Source organism: Kogia breviceps, chromosome 2 (genome assembly GCF_026419965.1).
Source record: "Kogia breviceps isolate mKogBre1 chromosome 2, mKogBre1 haplotype 1, whole genome shotgun sequence".
In the NCBI taxonomy this organism is placed as follows: domain Eukaryota; kingdom Metazoa; phylum Chordata; class Mammalia; order Artiodactyla; family Physeteridae; genus Kogia; species Kogia breviceps.
In genome coordinates, this window is record NC_081311.1 from 104,672,032 (window position 1) to 104,689,408 (window position 17,377).

Consider the following 17,377-nt stretch of genomic DNA (forward strand, 5'->3'; position numbering starts at 1 on the left):
TCACTCATTAATCTTGTTTTAGATTAGGGTCCGCAAACCTTTACTGGCAAGAGCTGGCTGGTAAGCACTTCAGGCTTTCAGGCCACATGGCCTCTGCTGCAACAACTCAGCTCTGCTGTTACGTGAACGCAGCCACAGACAATGTGTAGGCCAATGAGGGAATCTGTGCGCCAATGACTGGTCATGTAAGGACACTGAAAGTGGAATTTCTCAAAATTTCATGTGCCACAAAATGTTCTTCTTTTGATTTTCTTCAACTATTTCAAATGTACAAACCATTTCTATTAGCTCGTAGACCATGCAAAAGGAGGCAACAGGCCATAGTTTGCCAACACGTTTTAGACACATGGGCCATTACCGAATGAAAGTGAGCTTCCTTATTAATAAGAGCTAATATTTCTCCAGTGCTTACTATGTGCCAAGCGCTGTTCTGAGTACTTTGTATATATAAACTCACTTAATCCTTATAATAACACCAGAGGTAGATAGCTTTATCATCCCCAATTTACATGTAAGGAAATAGAAACAGACATAGAGTGATTGGGCTGAGGTTACAAGATTGTAAGTAAAGTAGCCTCATCAGAATTTCAAATGAGGCCAAATGAGTCTGGCTCAGATTCTTAGAGTCTAGTTCAGATTCTCAGCCAATATGTAACACTGCCTTAGTTCCTCCATGAGTATTTTGAACTGTATGGTAAAGCAAAACTGAACTCTGAACCAAGAAACAATACGATTTTCTATTCAAAGCAATAAACCTCTTCTTGAAAACTCATGTCACAGAAAATCAGACTCATAAAATATCAAAGATGAATACTGTTATAAATGAAAAAATGCTACTATTTTCAAAGAGTATATTTTTTATTAATTTAGTACTACATAAAGTTCCTTTTCTTCTCTTGGCTCATTACCAAACTGAATTGATTCCTTTCACACAGCTAAAAACTAAGAAAGAATTGCTAAGTAGATTGAACTGTATATTGTGAACATATTATTAATATTCTAAAATTCCTTCTTAAAGAACTGGCGACTTCGTATAATAGCCAATACTACATGTCTGTTTACATACAGCTTTATGTTTCTTAACAGACATGAAAACAAGCCTCATATAGTCTATGATTTTTTTAGTATAGATTACCTACATTTCTTTATAGTAATCATACTATTTTATATAATAGTAACTGTTCTATTATTAAGTAATCACATTAGAAATAATTTAAAACATTTCTCTAGAAAAGATGCCATTAAGAAGTTTATCAAGTAAGCAGAAAAGTAAATAAATCCTTACGTATGTTGCTGATGTAGTTTTGCAATTTCTTTTTCAAAATCTTGAGGTTGATTAGGAATGAAAGAATAATCTGAGAGGTAGCCTGGCAAGTTTTCTGATTGATTGTAGTCTCCAAGTTCAGCTAATAAATGGAAAGAAAATATTCACACTTCAATAAACACATTTTTCAAGTTTTATTGCCAAATCAGCAATGTCAAGAATTCCTTTATATTTCTGGAAGTAAAATATTTGTTTCTACTGTTACCATTTAAGCAAATTATAACAATGCATTTAACGTTCTCCTAGGTCTTAAACAACTTCAGAAAAATAATTTTCAGGAATCAAAGTAGTGCTAACTAATTGGATGTTTCATTACACTTTCTGTGTAGTCACTTTTTTCTGCATAGTAACATATGTTTAAGTAACTCATACATTAAAGGCAACGTACTACCAACAGAGACCATGCAATCACATGCTATTTGGCCCAAAGGTGGGCTGATACTTACACTGAACAGCAAATGAAGCCAAAAGAGCAGCAGTGTTATAAGGACAGGGCAATCTAATAAAACAGAAAATAACTCAAGGTTAAACACAATAAATTTAAAAGCACTATAATTTATATTATACTATCCACACTTGAAGTTTCTGTGTGACTTATATTTTAACTATTAAGTAATGAACTTATCTGATGAAAGGAATTCATGCTACATGTAGCCATCTTTCAGTAGATAATCTGTTTGCAATGATCATGAACTACTTAATACAGAATTGGAAGTATTTTTAAAGCCCATTACTAAAAACTTAAAACAGCTCACCTTCCAGTAAGAATGTCTTGTTTGATTTGCAAAAAATACTGGTACCTTTAAAAAAAAAAAAAGATAGTGTTTACTGGAATTATAACATTTAGAGTTTTAAAAACTGCATATTTACATTAAAAAATAAAACTGAAATATTTAAGTATTTGCTTTTATAATATGCATACTAGCCCATGTAGATATTTTAAAATAAATTTTCATAAATACATGAATCCAAACATTTAGAATTCTTTGATAAATGAAATTTGATACTTATATTTTGTTTCCCTAGCTTCTATTATAAAACTTTCACGAATTTAAGAATTACATGACTGAGGGAGATTAGGGAGAAATACTCTAAAGTAGTACTTCCCTGGTGGCGCAATGGTTAAGAATCCACCTGCCAATGCAGGGGACACGGGTTCGAACCCTGGTCTGGGAAGATCCCACATGCCGCGGAGCAACTAAGCCCGTGTGCCACAACTACTGAAGCCCACATGCCTGGAGCCTGTGCTCCTCAACAAGAGAAGCCACCATAACGAGAAGCCAGCGCACCACAACGAAGAGTAGCCCCTGCTCATCATAACTAGAGAAAGCCCATGCACAAGCAATGAAGACCCAATGCAGAGCCCCCCCGCCCCCCAAAAAACCAAAAAACAAATACTCTAAAGATTGGTGTATGCAGAAAGTAGAACTGGGAAGCACAAAAAACTTAAATCAGAGACACAGAAGAGCTGACAGTAAAAACACACTAGAGACCAACTAAAGAAAATCACTCTTTCAGCTGAGCCAGGAAGCCAGCTGCAAGGACAGGCCTATGTGTTGATCACCGTATCATCAGGCAGCAGGAAGCTGCTAATTGTAGAAAAGCACTTTCCCATTTGGGTTAAGAAAGCTCTCTTTGATCAAAAAAAGAAAAAAAAAAAGAAAAAAGAAAAAAAAGGTAAGTTCCTTTCCCTACTACTGTTCTACTATTAAAATTGCCAAGTACCCAATTTCCTTCGAAACCAACAAAAATGTAAGTATCCTATAACAAGACTGCTGAAGTTGCTTACAAGGTGGCACTTCCCTTCTGTCCTTGCTAGTGGGTAGTTAGCCTCTCACAGATTTATCAATGCCCGGGTAAAGTCACCTGTGCTGTATCATGTTGGCAGAAGATAAAATTTCGTGGCTTTTAATGTTTAAACAGATTTTAAGACCTTCATTTCACCCCACTAAAAAAAGTACACATACTCCAAAAGCCAAAAATTATTTAAAATTTTAGTTGTTTAGCTGATTAAAGTCATTAAAGAGTTCCATGACAATATTCAAATTACCAAAGAATGTCATTAAGGTTTTCAGAGAATCAGATATAAAAAAGCTGATACAAACACCCTGGCTTCATATATTAATGAATGAAGTACACAGACTCTCTGTTAGGCTTAATACATAGCATTACACTATTATCTATGTACTCAGTCCAAGACAACATATTTCTATCTGACCTACTTGGCTTCATAATTAAAAGTTAAAGGTTTCTGGTGGCAAAGTCCTTTTTTTTTTTAAATATTTATTTATTTAGGCTGCGCCGAGTCTCAGTTGTGGCACCTGGGATCTTCAGTGTGGCATGCAGAATCTTTAGTTGTGGCATGTGGACTCTTAGTTGTGGCATGTGGGATCTAGTCCCCGCCCAGGGATCGAACCCGGGTCCCCTGCATTGGGAGCTTGGAGTCTTACCCACTGGACCACCAGGGAAGTCCCCTGGTGGGAAAGTTTTACAGTTAGGATTGAAATGTGTATACCCTTGACATAATATTGTAAATCCTACACAAATAACACCTATGTTTCCTGAATCTGATTTACACACTGAGCAGTAAGGACTGATAGAGTAGAAACCGGAATTAAAAGTCCTAAGCTTAAGCAGCCTGTGATCTTTGGCAAATTACTTAAAATTGGGCGGAGCCTTAGTTTCTCTATTTGTAAAAAGGAAGTAACATCACTTGCCTGGTATATGTATCCCAGGGGCCCTAAATATGGTGATAAAAGCCCAATTTTTAAAGACAATTAAGACCTTAAAAGTAGATTAATAATGATTGAGCTAAATGCAGAAATATGTTTAAGCTGTAAAAATAATACAATAACATACCATGCGCTAAACACCTATTATGTACTGAGTACACCTAAGCACTAAAAAGGTATGAAAGAGATGTCATTTGTATTCTGATGACTCCTAAGAACACGCCAATTCTAATTATGCCAGCACCTGTTAATACAAATGACATTTGACCTGATGAAAGGTAACTATTTTCTTTTTTTACCACTGATCCAAAATAGAATCTCAAGGCAAGGAGGCGTAGCAGTAATTTCTTGTTTTGTGGGGTTTAAACTCGGCCTTAAGACTCAGCCACTGACTGTGGCTCAGGGCGCGTGGGCCCTACTACTACTCGTGACCGTGAGAAGAAGGCTGTGCAAGCACTCGAGTTTTAAACCGTGAAACCCACCTGGAAGCCTCCACCCAGGCCCCACCTGAGACCTATTAAATCAGAGTTTCCAGGGGTGTTGCCAAGGCATCCGCACGTTTTAAAGCTCCCCTGTAAGTGGTTCTAACTTGTAATCAGGGTAGGGAATCCTTGACGTACACAATGGTGATAAAATTTAAATCGACCCTTCACTCCATTTTACCAAGCAACGCCAGTTACAGGATCCCAGGACATTCCATTATAAAGGATTTTTGAAATAATGCATTATTTCTAGTGAGAACAAAGATAGTATTCTAGACTGATGGACTTAGCACAATTCCTCAACTGCTACCAAACGTGATTTTATTTTATTCTACTTCATGAAGATAGTCTGACTTTAATTATCAGTGAGACACATTTATTCCTTGGTTATGTTTTCAACACAGGCCATAAAAGAACCAACACATTCAAGCTCATTAAGAAATTTAAAGACAGTTTTTTGAGTGAAATAAATTATGAATATGGCTACAATTGACAATATTTTAATTGCTTATGTTAACAAACTTTTCATAAGCATTAAATACATTAGAAATCCAATTAAAAATTATTGGCCTTTTATTTACAAATATTTCTTATAATTTAAAAATCTAATTACAAAAATATATATTATGGAATACTTTGTTACCTGATTTCAAGTTACAAGTACTAGTAAAAAATGCATTTTAAAATCTTTTTTTTATAATTCACAATTTTCAGTAACAGAGTAGTTTCCTTGAAGTTCCTCCAAAATTGGGGAAAGTCTGACTCCACTGAGAATTATTTATTAAGATAAAAGATCTTGTTATTTTAATTATTTAACAACAACAACAAAACCTGACTAAGAGCTACTATATTAAACTAAATATTTACATGCTACAACTTGGCTTTTCAAGATAAATTAGGTTGGACGTTATAAGGGTCAAATGTTAAGACTGCCTAATCCCAGATCTATATTCCTGGGTTCTCCCGTTAAAGAAAGGTGACACCCTGCCCCCCAACACACACACAGAAAAGGACTCTCAAAAGTTCTTTGTTTCTCCACTTCACCACAGTATTCTAAAGGATAACCAATACATTAACATCTAAGAGCCCACCTACAGGTGGCCTTAGGTGCAGATTTTTAATTTGGCACCCATCTTTCAGAGTAATTCTGAATATAGTCTGACCTATATTCTTATATCTTATATCTTATGGAAGGTATAGTATGCTAAGTTTTACTTCTGACTTTTTTAAAAAAAAACTAATGACTACTTCTGTCTTTCAAGCAATACACAAGGCTATAGCTCAGGTTTTTTTAAACAATGACAGCTACCACTCTGTAATTACTCCCCACTATTTCCACCTTAAACAGTTCACCTAACGTTCACACACCGCCAAAACGCTCATCTGGCTCATTCTTGTGTATACCTGGTCGGGACAACAAAATTAGCTGTAAGTTAATATCGGACCTACAAAGGCCAGTAGAGCGGGCATTTTCAGGCCTGAAGTGCTAGTGCGCTCTGCCCACTCCCTTTACAAAGATGCCTGCTGTGCTCCGTAAAGTGCAGCACTCCCACACTTAACGGTGTACAGTTTATAAAGCCTATGTCCTCCTCCACAGAAATAACGTATATATAGAATATATTTTTACAAGAAAAAAAACAGCAGACACAATTCTCACTATGCAGAATGCCCTGAATACAACTGCAGCATCATTTAATTACTTCAGCTAGTTACAGCAGCGCTTCTGAAACATTCTTCTCAAGTAGAGAAGTTAATATTTATATGGCTCGGGAAGCTGCCTGTGGCTGGACAGGGTGGCCCTGGGGTTTCAATCTCCTGAAGCCCTCCCAGCCATCCAACAGAGGAGGAGACTTAGCTTGAAACGTCTAGAACCCATTCTGTGTGCTGGCAGGGAAGCTCAGAATGATGTCATGGTAATCAATTTTTACCTAATTAATTTCAAATTTTCATAGTAGTTTTGACAATATTTTCAAGTAAAAACATGCTCCATAAAAACCCACCTTGTATATTCTTCTTGTAACTTGTTGGGGTCACTTACAAAAAATTTGACTCTAAAGTTCAAACTGTAAGGAGATCCTCCTAGAATTAATAAAAGCAGTTCTAATTAATTAGATTATATTAGTCCTTTATCTTTATAAAAGTATACTTGTACAACATCAAATAAATATGTTTGCTCACTCTTTAGCTGCTTCCTTATTGGTTTGTTTGGATCCAGCCACCTCTGAAAAATAAATAAATAATAAGACTGATTTCTTTTTTCCTGGAGGAACTAATACATCAATTCTTGCAAATCTGTTCCATTTGAAGATTAAGGCTAAAAATTGCATTTTTTGAAAAGGCCTAGGTAGGGGGAAAAGAATTACTAAATTACAGACTCATATCAAATATAACAAAATTATGCTAGAAAGTATTGAATGTACTTGTGCTAAGTAAGATTTTGATTTCAATTTCTCATTAAGTTATATAGTGTGCAATAACCTCTATTCCAAAAGTAAAAATGCTTAATAACCACTGCAATATGAAGTGATTCTGTTAATTTAACTATATTATGTAATAGTCTATCAAGTTTTAAAAATTCTCTTTATCTTTCATAAAAATATGCTTGGCTTTATGCTCTCATTCAGACAAAATTTAACTACATATCATGAAAATCTACTCTTATGAAAAATTTTAACTCCTACTCTATTCCTTAAAAAAGAAAACAAAATACGCCCCTCCAAAACACCCCATACTAATTTTTTAAGAGACAATGTTTAGTTTGGGGAAGGACTGCTTTTGCATATGAAAATTTCAAGTAGTCTCGACACTTCTGAATGCCAGTTAAGCTCTATTTCAGGAGAACTATAACTAAATTCAGAAAACATTTCAACTGCCAACGTTTTAGTTAAAAAAATTAAAGAATCCAAAATGAGGTGACAGACGTGGCAGTATTTTCAAAGCACTACACAAATATAAGCTTACATATCGTTACTTATAAACCGTCCTCCTACCACCCATACTTGATTCCATGCAGAGCGCACAAACAGACCTCAGTAACCAGTGGCTGAAAGTCATCCATGAATCCTTCCTTTCCATCATCCATAACCTCCAACATATCCAATCCAACTCATTCTACCTTCAAACCGCCCCTAGAATTGAGTAATTCTTCGCCATCGGCTCTGCCACCACCCATGTCTCTGGGGCAGCCCTGGCCACAGCCTCTTACCTGCGGGCCCTGCCTCTTACATCCCCCTCCAGAAGCTACAGTAGTCTTTTAAAAGGCTCACGCCTTTGCTTAACATCTCTTGATAATTTCTCAGTGTAAGGTCCAAAGGCCTTGCTGTGGCTTACATGGTCTCTCCCTACTTCTTTTTTTTTCCTATTGGTCTTTCTTTCATGTTTTATTTGCCTCAATTTTAAAAATGTATGTTTCAAAGAGGCAATTTTAGCCTCCTGATAAGTTTTGGAAGCCTTAAAATACCAATCAGAATAGGTGTCCAGTGCAGTTTTGACAGTTCCGAATCTGTGGCTGTCTAACACAGTCTTTTTTAATATACACGGCTACCCACTCTTTCTTAGATTTTCCCATGAAGGTCACCACAGAGCACTGAGAAGAGGCCCCTGTGCAGCAGGTCCTCATCAGTTATCTATTTTATACGTACTAGTGGGTACATGTCAATCTCAGTCTCCCAAGCTACTCCCCCTCCCCGCTGGTAGCCATAAGTTCGTTTTCTGCATCTGTGAGTATTTGTTTCGCAGGTAAGTCCCTTTGTCCCCTTTTGTAGACCCACATGTAAGTGATATCATGTGTTATTTCTCTCCTCACTTCCTCCACCTCAGTTCACTGAGCTCCAGCTTAATGGCCTCCTTTCTGTTTCCCCAAGGTGCCATCTTGGGGCCTTCAATGCTAAGCTTCCTTATGCACAGAATGTCCTTCTCCGGCTTTTCCCATGGCTGACGTCTTTCGTTATTTAAGTCTCAGCTTAAATTCCACCTCATCAGAAAGGCCTTCACGGACTGCCCTGTCCAAAGTATCGAATGTCACAAAGCTCCTACCTACTTAGTTATTTTCCTTCGGGTAAGGAACGTTAAATCCCTTCATAACATTTTCTTAATTGCAACATATTTGTTTTACTTTTTTATTGCCTATCTCCTTTCCTAGATTTTGAACTCCTTAAGGTAAGGAATAAAATCTGATTTACAGCTGAAGGGTCAGTACCCAGCACAGAACATGGCATATAACATCTACTAAAAATACCTGATGAAGGACTAACCCTGCTGAATGACTCCGTGGGGCGGGGGAATCTGTTTCTGTGCCAATCATCAGACGGTTTTCACCCCTACTTAGCACATCTGTTCCCCTATGTATCCAGCCATTTATCCATAGTCTCACCCATCTATCAATCAATCTAGTGATTTTTTTTCCTTCATACTTTCTAGAAAAAAAAAACCATAAGTTACATTTATTTTAATGTCTGTCTAAAATTGAAATTTGGGGCCAGTTAATGCCCCAAAGCCTGCCTTCCTCACCAGAAATGCAGACATATTCACATACACAAGTAGATGTGTGAGGCTGACACAGCTAGGAGGAGTACACTACCAAGCACTGGGAAATGTAATACTTCCTCGGTGACGTCAACTAGACAGGACGTAGGTTCTTGGCTTAAACCATGAAGATGGAGCCAGATGAACTTGAGGGTCACAGGGTCAACTTCACTCACGCCACCCCAAAATTCAGTTCAGATTCTGACTAGCAACTGCACTGATTTTACCAGTGAAATCTTCACAGCAATGAGTCTTCCTCATCCTGAACGTGTTATTTCTCCATTTACTCGTGTCTTCTAGTATCTCTTCCTGTAAAGTTTTATAGTTTTCTTCCTATAGATTTTGACACCCCTAATGTCAAAAGTTTATTCATAGATATTCAATGGATTTGGGTTTTTTAAAGAAAACGTATTTAATTTGCTATTTTGTTGGATTATGTTCCCTAATTGATATATAGAAAGTTATTGACATTTACGTTTGTTCAGCTTTAAGTCCTACTAGGTGTAAAAAGTTTTCCAAATGATTCATTTGGACTCTCAAGGCAGATTCATTACAGCACTAAGAAGGAATGAGTTCTCCGCACCTTCATCCCAAACACACAAACATATTTATTCCACAAGGAGCTGCACCTGCTGCCCTCGCTGAACCAGAGAAAGAGAAGAGGGCTAAGCAGCGCAGCTGTTTCAAATCATTTTGATAAACTGTGCTGCCTTACCCTGAAAACCCTCCCGCCTCTACTGTATTTCTCTCCTACATTCTTTTTTCGGTTTCCTCTATTTGATTTTTCTACCAATCCTTGCAAGCACTGAATCTTCTAAGAAATCCTTAACGTTTCTTGTCTGCTCATGGCACTCATTTTAATTCTGTGTGTATGTACAATATTTGACATTGGAAAGCAACAAAATGCAGGCAGAAGAAATTTGACCTAAGTCTATTCTTGAAAAACAAAAACTGCAATGGGTGAGATTTCTATAGTTGCAGTTTTTTGCCTAAGAGCAATTTCAAATCCTGCTCCAGCAGGGGACAGCCTCACTAACTTGAGGTGCCAGTGGACAGAGTTCAGGAGGAGTGGCAGGGCACCCAGGAAACTGAGGAGGAAATCCTGAGAGAGAGGAGGGCAGCAGCAGGGCTTAGCTCTAAAATCCGGACATAAAAGCCACCTCAGCTCTGGCTGACAGGTCAACTTCTGCATGCACAGGAAGACCCTGAAGCCCCAGGAAAGAGAAGCAGGTGCAAACGTAAAGAAATGAATAGAGATAACCGTTCGCCCGAAGGGAAGCAGAGTATGGGCTGTGGGTCCAGCTCCACTCATTCCCAATAACACAGTCCAAGTCGTACAGGGCGTCACTACCATGTCCACAGCCCAGCTCTTTCTATCACCCTGAGAGGTTCCCTGTGTCCCTCTGCACCCAATCCCCCAAGCCCAGGCAACCACTGATCTGCTTTCAGTCACTATATACCAGTTTTGCTTGCTCTACAATTTTATATAAATGAAATAACAGAGTATATCATGTAGTGTTCCACTATAACAACTATTTTTCATCCATTCACTTATTGACAGATGTTAAAGTTAATTCAGGAATGAGCTATTATGAATAAAGCTACTATGATCATTTGTGTACAAGGTTTCATGTAACGTGTTTTCATTTCTCTTGGCTAAACATCCAAAAGAGGGGTTCCTTGGAGGTATATATTAAATCTATGTTTAGTTTTACAAGAAACTTCCAAACTCTACTTTCCAAAGGCTGAACCCTTTTAAAGTCCTATCAGCAATTCTTAATAGTTGCTCCACATCCTTGCCACAACGTGGTATTATGAGACTCTACTTTTTTAACTATTCTAATGGACGTGCAGTGACACCTCACTGTGGTTTTACAATCCCCCGAGGCACCTGTGTTTAGTAGGTGTCCTTTATCCCAGAGAGAGTGTGCCTCATCCGAGTTTAAGAGTTCTCATTATGAATGGATGCTGAATTTTATTCTACGTCAATTATGCCTCAATGACACTGATTTAAAAGAAAACTTCTAGAAGCTGAGAGCACACTTGGTGGTGAGACCCTGAGACCCTTCCTCCTGTGACAGGGGGCAGGTGAGGCAGTGCGCTGCCGTCGGCCACCTCTACTCATCACCGTCCTGGTACTCTCAGCTTGCATGTAATAAAGAATAAAAAATAATGGAAAAGAAGACTAAAGACTGGGAAGGAAGAAGTAAAACTCCCTATTCACATATGACAGGATTTACGCAGAAAAAAACATATGTTTACATGACAATCTATGTAGAAAATCCTACAGAATTTACAAAAAGTGACTAGAATTAATAAGTGAGTTTAGAGAGGTTACATAATAAAAAAAATAAACTGTGTTTCTATATGCTAGAAATAAACAATTGGTAACTGAAAAAGAAAACCAACAATACCATTTGGATGATGGTTCTTCTATCTACCAAGTTGCCAAAGACAGAATCGGAGACACCAGACGCTCTAAGCTCACTCTATCTCGCGAGCCCTGCTGACTCTCCCTCCCGACTCTCTTGAGCGCTTACCCAGCACCACAGCCAGTCCAGTAACTCACTAGCGCAGCCATCTCCCAGCTGCCTCTAGTTTGCCACCTTACGTGCCACTGACTATACTGTACCCAGAGCGATATGTCTAAAATACAATTTTCACGTTGCTGTGTAAATAAATCCTTAGGCTGATACAATCTTAACACAGATCAAAAGCACTTGATGATCTGCTGCACTGCTCATCTCTCATCTGTGACCCATCTTGTCTTCCTGCTCTACATTCCAGCCATAGGTATTAAGAAATTCTTGGGCTTCCCTGGTGGCGCAGTGGTTGAGAGTCCGCCTGCCGACAGGGGACACGGGTTCGCGCTCCGGTCTGGGAAGATCCCATGTGCCGCAGAGCGGCTGGGCCCGTGAGCCATGGCAACTGAGCCTGTGCCCGGAGCCTGTGCTCCGCCACAACAGTGAGAGGCCCGCGTACCGCAAAAAAAAAAAAAAAAAAAAAAAATTCTTTTTCAGTTCCTCAAATACAACAGTCATCTCTCTTCACTCTGGACCTCTGCATATGCTACCGATTCTCTCTGAACTACTTCTCTGCACCCCGACCCCTTTGTCATTCCCTCCCAAAATGGAACTGGGTTTAGGTTTAGCGAGAACAAAAACAAACATCTATCATTTGGCAGGCTACCGAAGATGTTTATACAAAAGGTAGGTAATAAGAGACTGAATTAAGGTATTACAGTAGAAACAGATGAAAGGAACATGAGAGAAATACCATATGAGAACATGAGAGAAATAAAAGCAAGCATTTTAGCAATCATGTTGTACTAAAACATGGTTGGTTGAAATAACAGTCATTCTCTATGTGACTTCTATATTTCTTCAAACCAGATGAAATAATTCAAGAACACTGAGTTATATAAAATTAATCTTCAAATAGTAGACCAAGCTGTTCTCTATGAATCATTTCTTACCTAATTAACAGTCTATTGGGTTAGAGCAGTGGTTTTCAAAATGTGGTGCCTTGAACCACTAGCATCATTAGCATTATAGGGGAATTGGTTTGAAATGTGAATTACCGGAGCTCCATCCCAAACTTTCTGAATCAGGAACTCTAGGCATAGGGCCCAGAAATCTGTACTGTAAGAAGCCTTCAGGTGCTTCTGATGTACGTTCCAGTCTGAAAGTCACAAGGTTAGGGGATATGGAAACAGCAGTAAACCAGTAAATATCACAACCACAACAAAACTATCAGAAGGGTGAAACTGCAGAAAGGGCAAGTCCACAGTAATCGATAATCTACTCTGTGTCCCACTGAAGGGCACTGTAATTCACTCTGGGGGCAAAAAAAAAAAAAAAAAGAAAGTAAATATATTACTCGCGATGCACACGAGTAATATAATCTCGAGGCTCTGGTGAATATCGCGCTGACAAAAGCCACTAAGGTACAGTCACCTTGAAGTGTTTATAAAATTAAAGAAATTATAGGTAATGAATTACAACCATGTTATTCATTATTTTGCCCACTCACTCAATACACATTTACTGAATACAACTATTATACAAGACATTATGCTAAGAGCTAAAGCTGTGATAAACAGGTTTTAAATGAAAGCAGAAGAAATTTCAAAAAGTCAAAGCTTTTCTTTTAAGTAATTTTGTTTGTTGCACTGGAATTCATTGCCAAGGAAGATTCTAAAGCAAAGGATAGTCAGCTATGATTCTGTGTTTGTTACATATAAAACTACAATCCAATGTTAGGTGCTTTTTTAGTTCATCAGTTACAAATCTAATTAAACTAACTTCAGTGTCTACGCGCCTAAGGCAGTACTGATTCTGATGCTCAAAAGAGAGTATACAGTGTCTATACATATAAAATATATATATGCAACATATGCATTTACACACTACATGCATATATACATATATATACAACATATATGAGCTTTAAGATGAAGAAACTCTTAACTAGTAAGAATTGACAGGGGTTAAGTCTTTGGGGATATTACCAAGTCCCTATTGGTCACTGCTGGTAATTTTATGGCATGAGTACCTCCTCTCCTCAATATGCTCACTTTTATAAGTCCTGTGCCTTTGCACCCTTCTCTCTTGGGACGGGAAAATAAAGGCTCTGGAGTCAGATAAGTATGATTTCAAATCCTTTTGCAGCTACTTAATTATCTGTGTAATTAAACGAGTTTTGTAAGCCTCAGTTTTTCATCTTTAAGAGAATTTTAATGATAGTTTCATAAGATTATTGTGAGAATTTGGTTTACTAACAAGTCTGCAATAGATATTTCATAAATGTTACCCCCTTACTCCTTCTCTTTTTTAAAATGGCACCTCTTTTCCTCAGTCCATTAATTATCCTCAAAGTCTTGACATATTTCACACTGACAACCAGAAATGGGACAATTACATTTGTGCTCTAAAGGCCCCTCCTTAGACACCTTTTGGCATTTCACAGATTCTTCTGAATATTTAAATACTGAAGTTGTAGCGCTGTGTACGGAAAAGACCTGCAGGGGGAGTTAGGAGACCCAAGTCTAGTTTCATTAATACCAGCAAAGTAGCTTGGGCTTTATCTCCTTGGATTGGGATAATTTCTCATGAAAAATAAGTGTGGTAAGACAAAATAATCTCTAAGGCTTCTTTTGCGTCTTTAAAACTGTATGATTCTAATCTGGGGGGAAGAATTATTCCGTATCATCAGCAATTGGTCCCTGGGACCTGGGAATATAATACCTTATTTCAGAAGGGGTGCTCAAGATAGAAAAGTAAGACAAAGTAAGAAAAAGTAGGAGAGAGCCAAAAGATCAACCCAGCTCAAAATACTGATACCTCTGCTTCGCCACATTTATCCTGCTGTAATTGTTTTAGAGTAGAAATGCCTTCTTATGTACAAATTTATGAGACAGAATTTTTACTTCTTGTAACATATGTGGTCTCAATTATTAGTCCTTCTGGAACACTTTCTTAGTGACTATGGTGATAAGTAACTGGTCTCTTTCTTCTTTGTTGACTGTCACTTCTCCAAACCATCTAAAGACAGGCTTCTATCTAAACGGTCTGACCTATGAGTGTCAGCAAGATAACCTAAGAATTATCTATTTTTTTTAATCTCAATATTGCACATAGTAGCAGACACCTTTCACGTATTTGCCTGGCTAACAATTTATCTTTCTGTGAAAGGTAGCATTACTGACATTTCTACTCACTTCTATCAATATTTTCACTTTCATTTATTAAGAAGTAACACTATTTCTCTAGGCCTTGGAGCAGCTCAAGTCATCTGATGAAGTACGAGGAAAGTTTGTTTTTATTTCAGTTCAGTACAAAAGGATTTATTTCCACTGAGACTAGCTGGACCTTGCTTTATTTTATCCACCTCATCTTCACAGTTTTTCATACAAAATCAGTAAGTAATGCCAAGAAAAAGTAATATTTAACATTTCATATTTACTTCCCACTAACCATTCTTTCAGAGACCTGGGACGTAACCATCAGAGAAAACGAGAGCAAGAGATAGAGAGAAGCCCTATTTTCCTCCCAAATGTTACTCGTATTTTCCATATAAGACCTTACAAAATGATTTCTAAAGCACTGATTCAGAGAACCATTTCTTCAGCCTCCCAATTTTTCTCAACTATACAAAACAGTTCCTTCAAAACAGTCACTCTCCTGTACTAGGCAAAAGGATATCACATTCGATTGTGAAAAACCCTCACTGTATAACCATATAAATTTACAAAGAATTCACAATTTTAAGATGAAAAACTAATTTCATCTTAATGCAGGCTAATTTATGTAAGACTCAAGATACATTAACTATTTACTTAAATATTGTAATGTTAACATTTTAACCCTTATGCCCAATCTTCTCTCCAAGAAGTACGAATTAGATTTGCTTCTCAGTTGTCTGAGACATGTAGAGAAAGAAACTGGCACTCAATCTACAGAATGACTTACGATTAGAAAAACCTTAAGGAAATAACCCAACAGATTAAAACATCAAGAAATTGAGGTTCAAAGGCAAAAGAATTACCTGTAATCATTCAAATTAAAATTTTTTAAAAACTCAAACAGTGAACATTATAAATCAGAAAGGACTTATAATGAAGAGAGAAAAATTGCAATGGCAATGAAAGACAGCAGCTTACACTTACTGGGTTATCTGTGCAATCGTCAGCCAGCTGTAAACCAAAATAGTCACGCTCAGTCAAATCAAGGTGCCTGAAGACCATCTCCAACAGAACCTGCCCCTGATCATGTTTCTGGAAGAAAAATAACAGGAAATCAAACTGACAGGCTACATCCTTTCAGACTTTGAAACTCTGGGACTCTCCTCTTTTATTAAGTTGGCAACTGATTCCATGCCAACGACTTGGTTGAGCAATAAAGACTCCACACGTTACATCGTACTTAGAGAAGTCTGACTCTGGGCAAACCGGTTCAAGGAGTACACAATAAAGATGAAAATATAAGGGAAACCTTTGAAAATGTCTTCTGCATTTAGGCTATTCTTGTGGCATTTTTGTAATTTTATATTGTTAGCACATTAACTCATGTATGTATCCATATCATTTGTCTTCCTGTCTTATTCTTACCTTTAAATTATGGCTGGAAAGTGACATATTTGACCAAGTACAATTTAAAATTTGTGTGTATAAGATAGATAATGCCATGAAAAGGGAAATAAAACAGTGAAAATTATCTGCAGCAAACTGATAATATTCTAATTATCAAAGAACACAGAGAACTTTAGGAAAAGATCTCTTTTCAATCTCACACCAGTTTTATCATGTGGGCATCATGCTGTGGCTTCCCTAAGCCCCGTAGCTACCAAGCTGTAGCACAAAGGGCATGATTGGAACTTTCCTAAAAAGAAATGTAGCTAACCACTGAAAACATGGAGAAACTGCTAACATGTTCAACAATAAAAGAAATCACAGTGGGAAACCACAATGACACACCATGAACACACAACAATCCAAAAAGTAAAATCCAGCGAGTAAGATAAAAAATACCTAATGCTGAATCTGCTGTATAAAAAATAAATTAATTAAATAATAATAATTAAAAAACCGAACGCTGCTAACATTGTGGATGGGTATCATCTGCTGGGAAAGCACTTTGGAAACATTAGCGAGAGCAGTAACAATACTGGCTACTTCTGTCTTCCTAACCTGAGTGAAAAATAAAATGCAACTTTGGGAGAAACAGCTATACACCCCAATACATTCAGTGCAGCATTATTTATATGAGACAAATACTAGGAAAACACATTAGTGAATAGTGGTGTATTTTTCCACCAATTTCGCCTCTCAATTGCTATGATAGTTTGGTAGCTTCCAGCTACAAGTTAGAATCAAAACTCAGAGCTGAAACGATAAGGACATAAGTATTTTTTTCATACAGTAGAAAGCAGAGAGATACGACAGACTCCAGAGTTGGCTAGTTCAGTAGATGAACGGTGTAATCAAGTACCAGGTTTCTTTCATCTCTCTAATCCACATTCCTGCTGTCAGCTGCATTCATAGGCTGTTAGTGAGAGATAGTCAGAGCTATTTCAAAATTCATACCTGCAGATGACAATGTTCAAAAGAACGACCTTCCTTGTAAAGCGCTTCCCTTCACATCTCAGTGTGTCAAACAGCTATTTCCAAAACTCATCAAGGGCAGGAAGTATGTGCCTCAAACAATGCTTCACAATGGTGGTCCCCATTTGAATAACCTGTGAACATTTTTTGTACTGAGGCAACTCACCTCCCCCGCCCATCTCCCATCCTCATTAAATTGGCCCAGGATGGAGAC

The 17,377-nt window shown here is 37.6% G+C and overlaps 1 protein-coding gene across 5 annotated transcripts in view; it reads right to left on the reverse strand.

The window, feature by feature from the left end:
• Positions 1-17,377, reverse strand: part of PTPN4 (protein tyrosine phosphatase non-receptor type 4) — a 198,307-nt gene that overhangs the window by 106,015 nt on the left and 74,915 nt on the right. For 3 of the 5 annotated variants that reach the window (XR_010839098.1, XM_059054910.2, XM_059054911.2), the window contains exons 3-8: positions 15,730-15,837; positions 6,717-6,759; positions 6,539-6,638; positions 2,080-2,124; positions 1,771-1,823; positions 1,286-1,406 (exon numbers count right to left, since the gene is read on the reverse strand). Coding sequence is in view for 4 of the 5 variants with exons in the window: in XM_059054910.2 (XP_058910893.1) it covers positions 1,286-1,406; positions 1,771-1,823; positions 2,080-2,124; positions 6,539-6,638; positions 6,717-6,759; positions 15,730-15,837 (470 nt within the window). In the remaining variant the exon portion in view is untranslated. The remainder of the gene's footprint in view (positions 1-1,285; positions 1,407-1,770; positions 1,824-2,079; positions 2,125-6,538; positions 6,639-6,716; positions 6,760-15,729; positions 15,838-17,377) is intronic. The other 2 variants (XM_067025896.1, XM_059054912.2) reach the window with 1 other exon arrangement.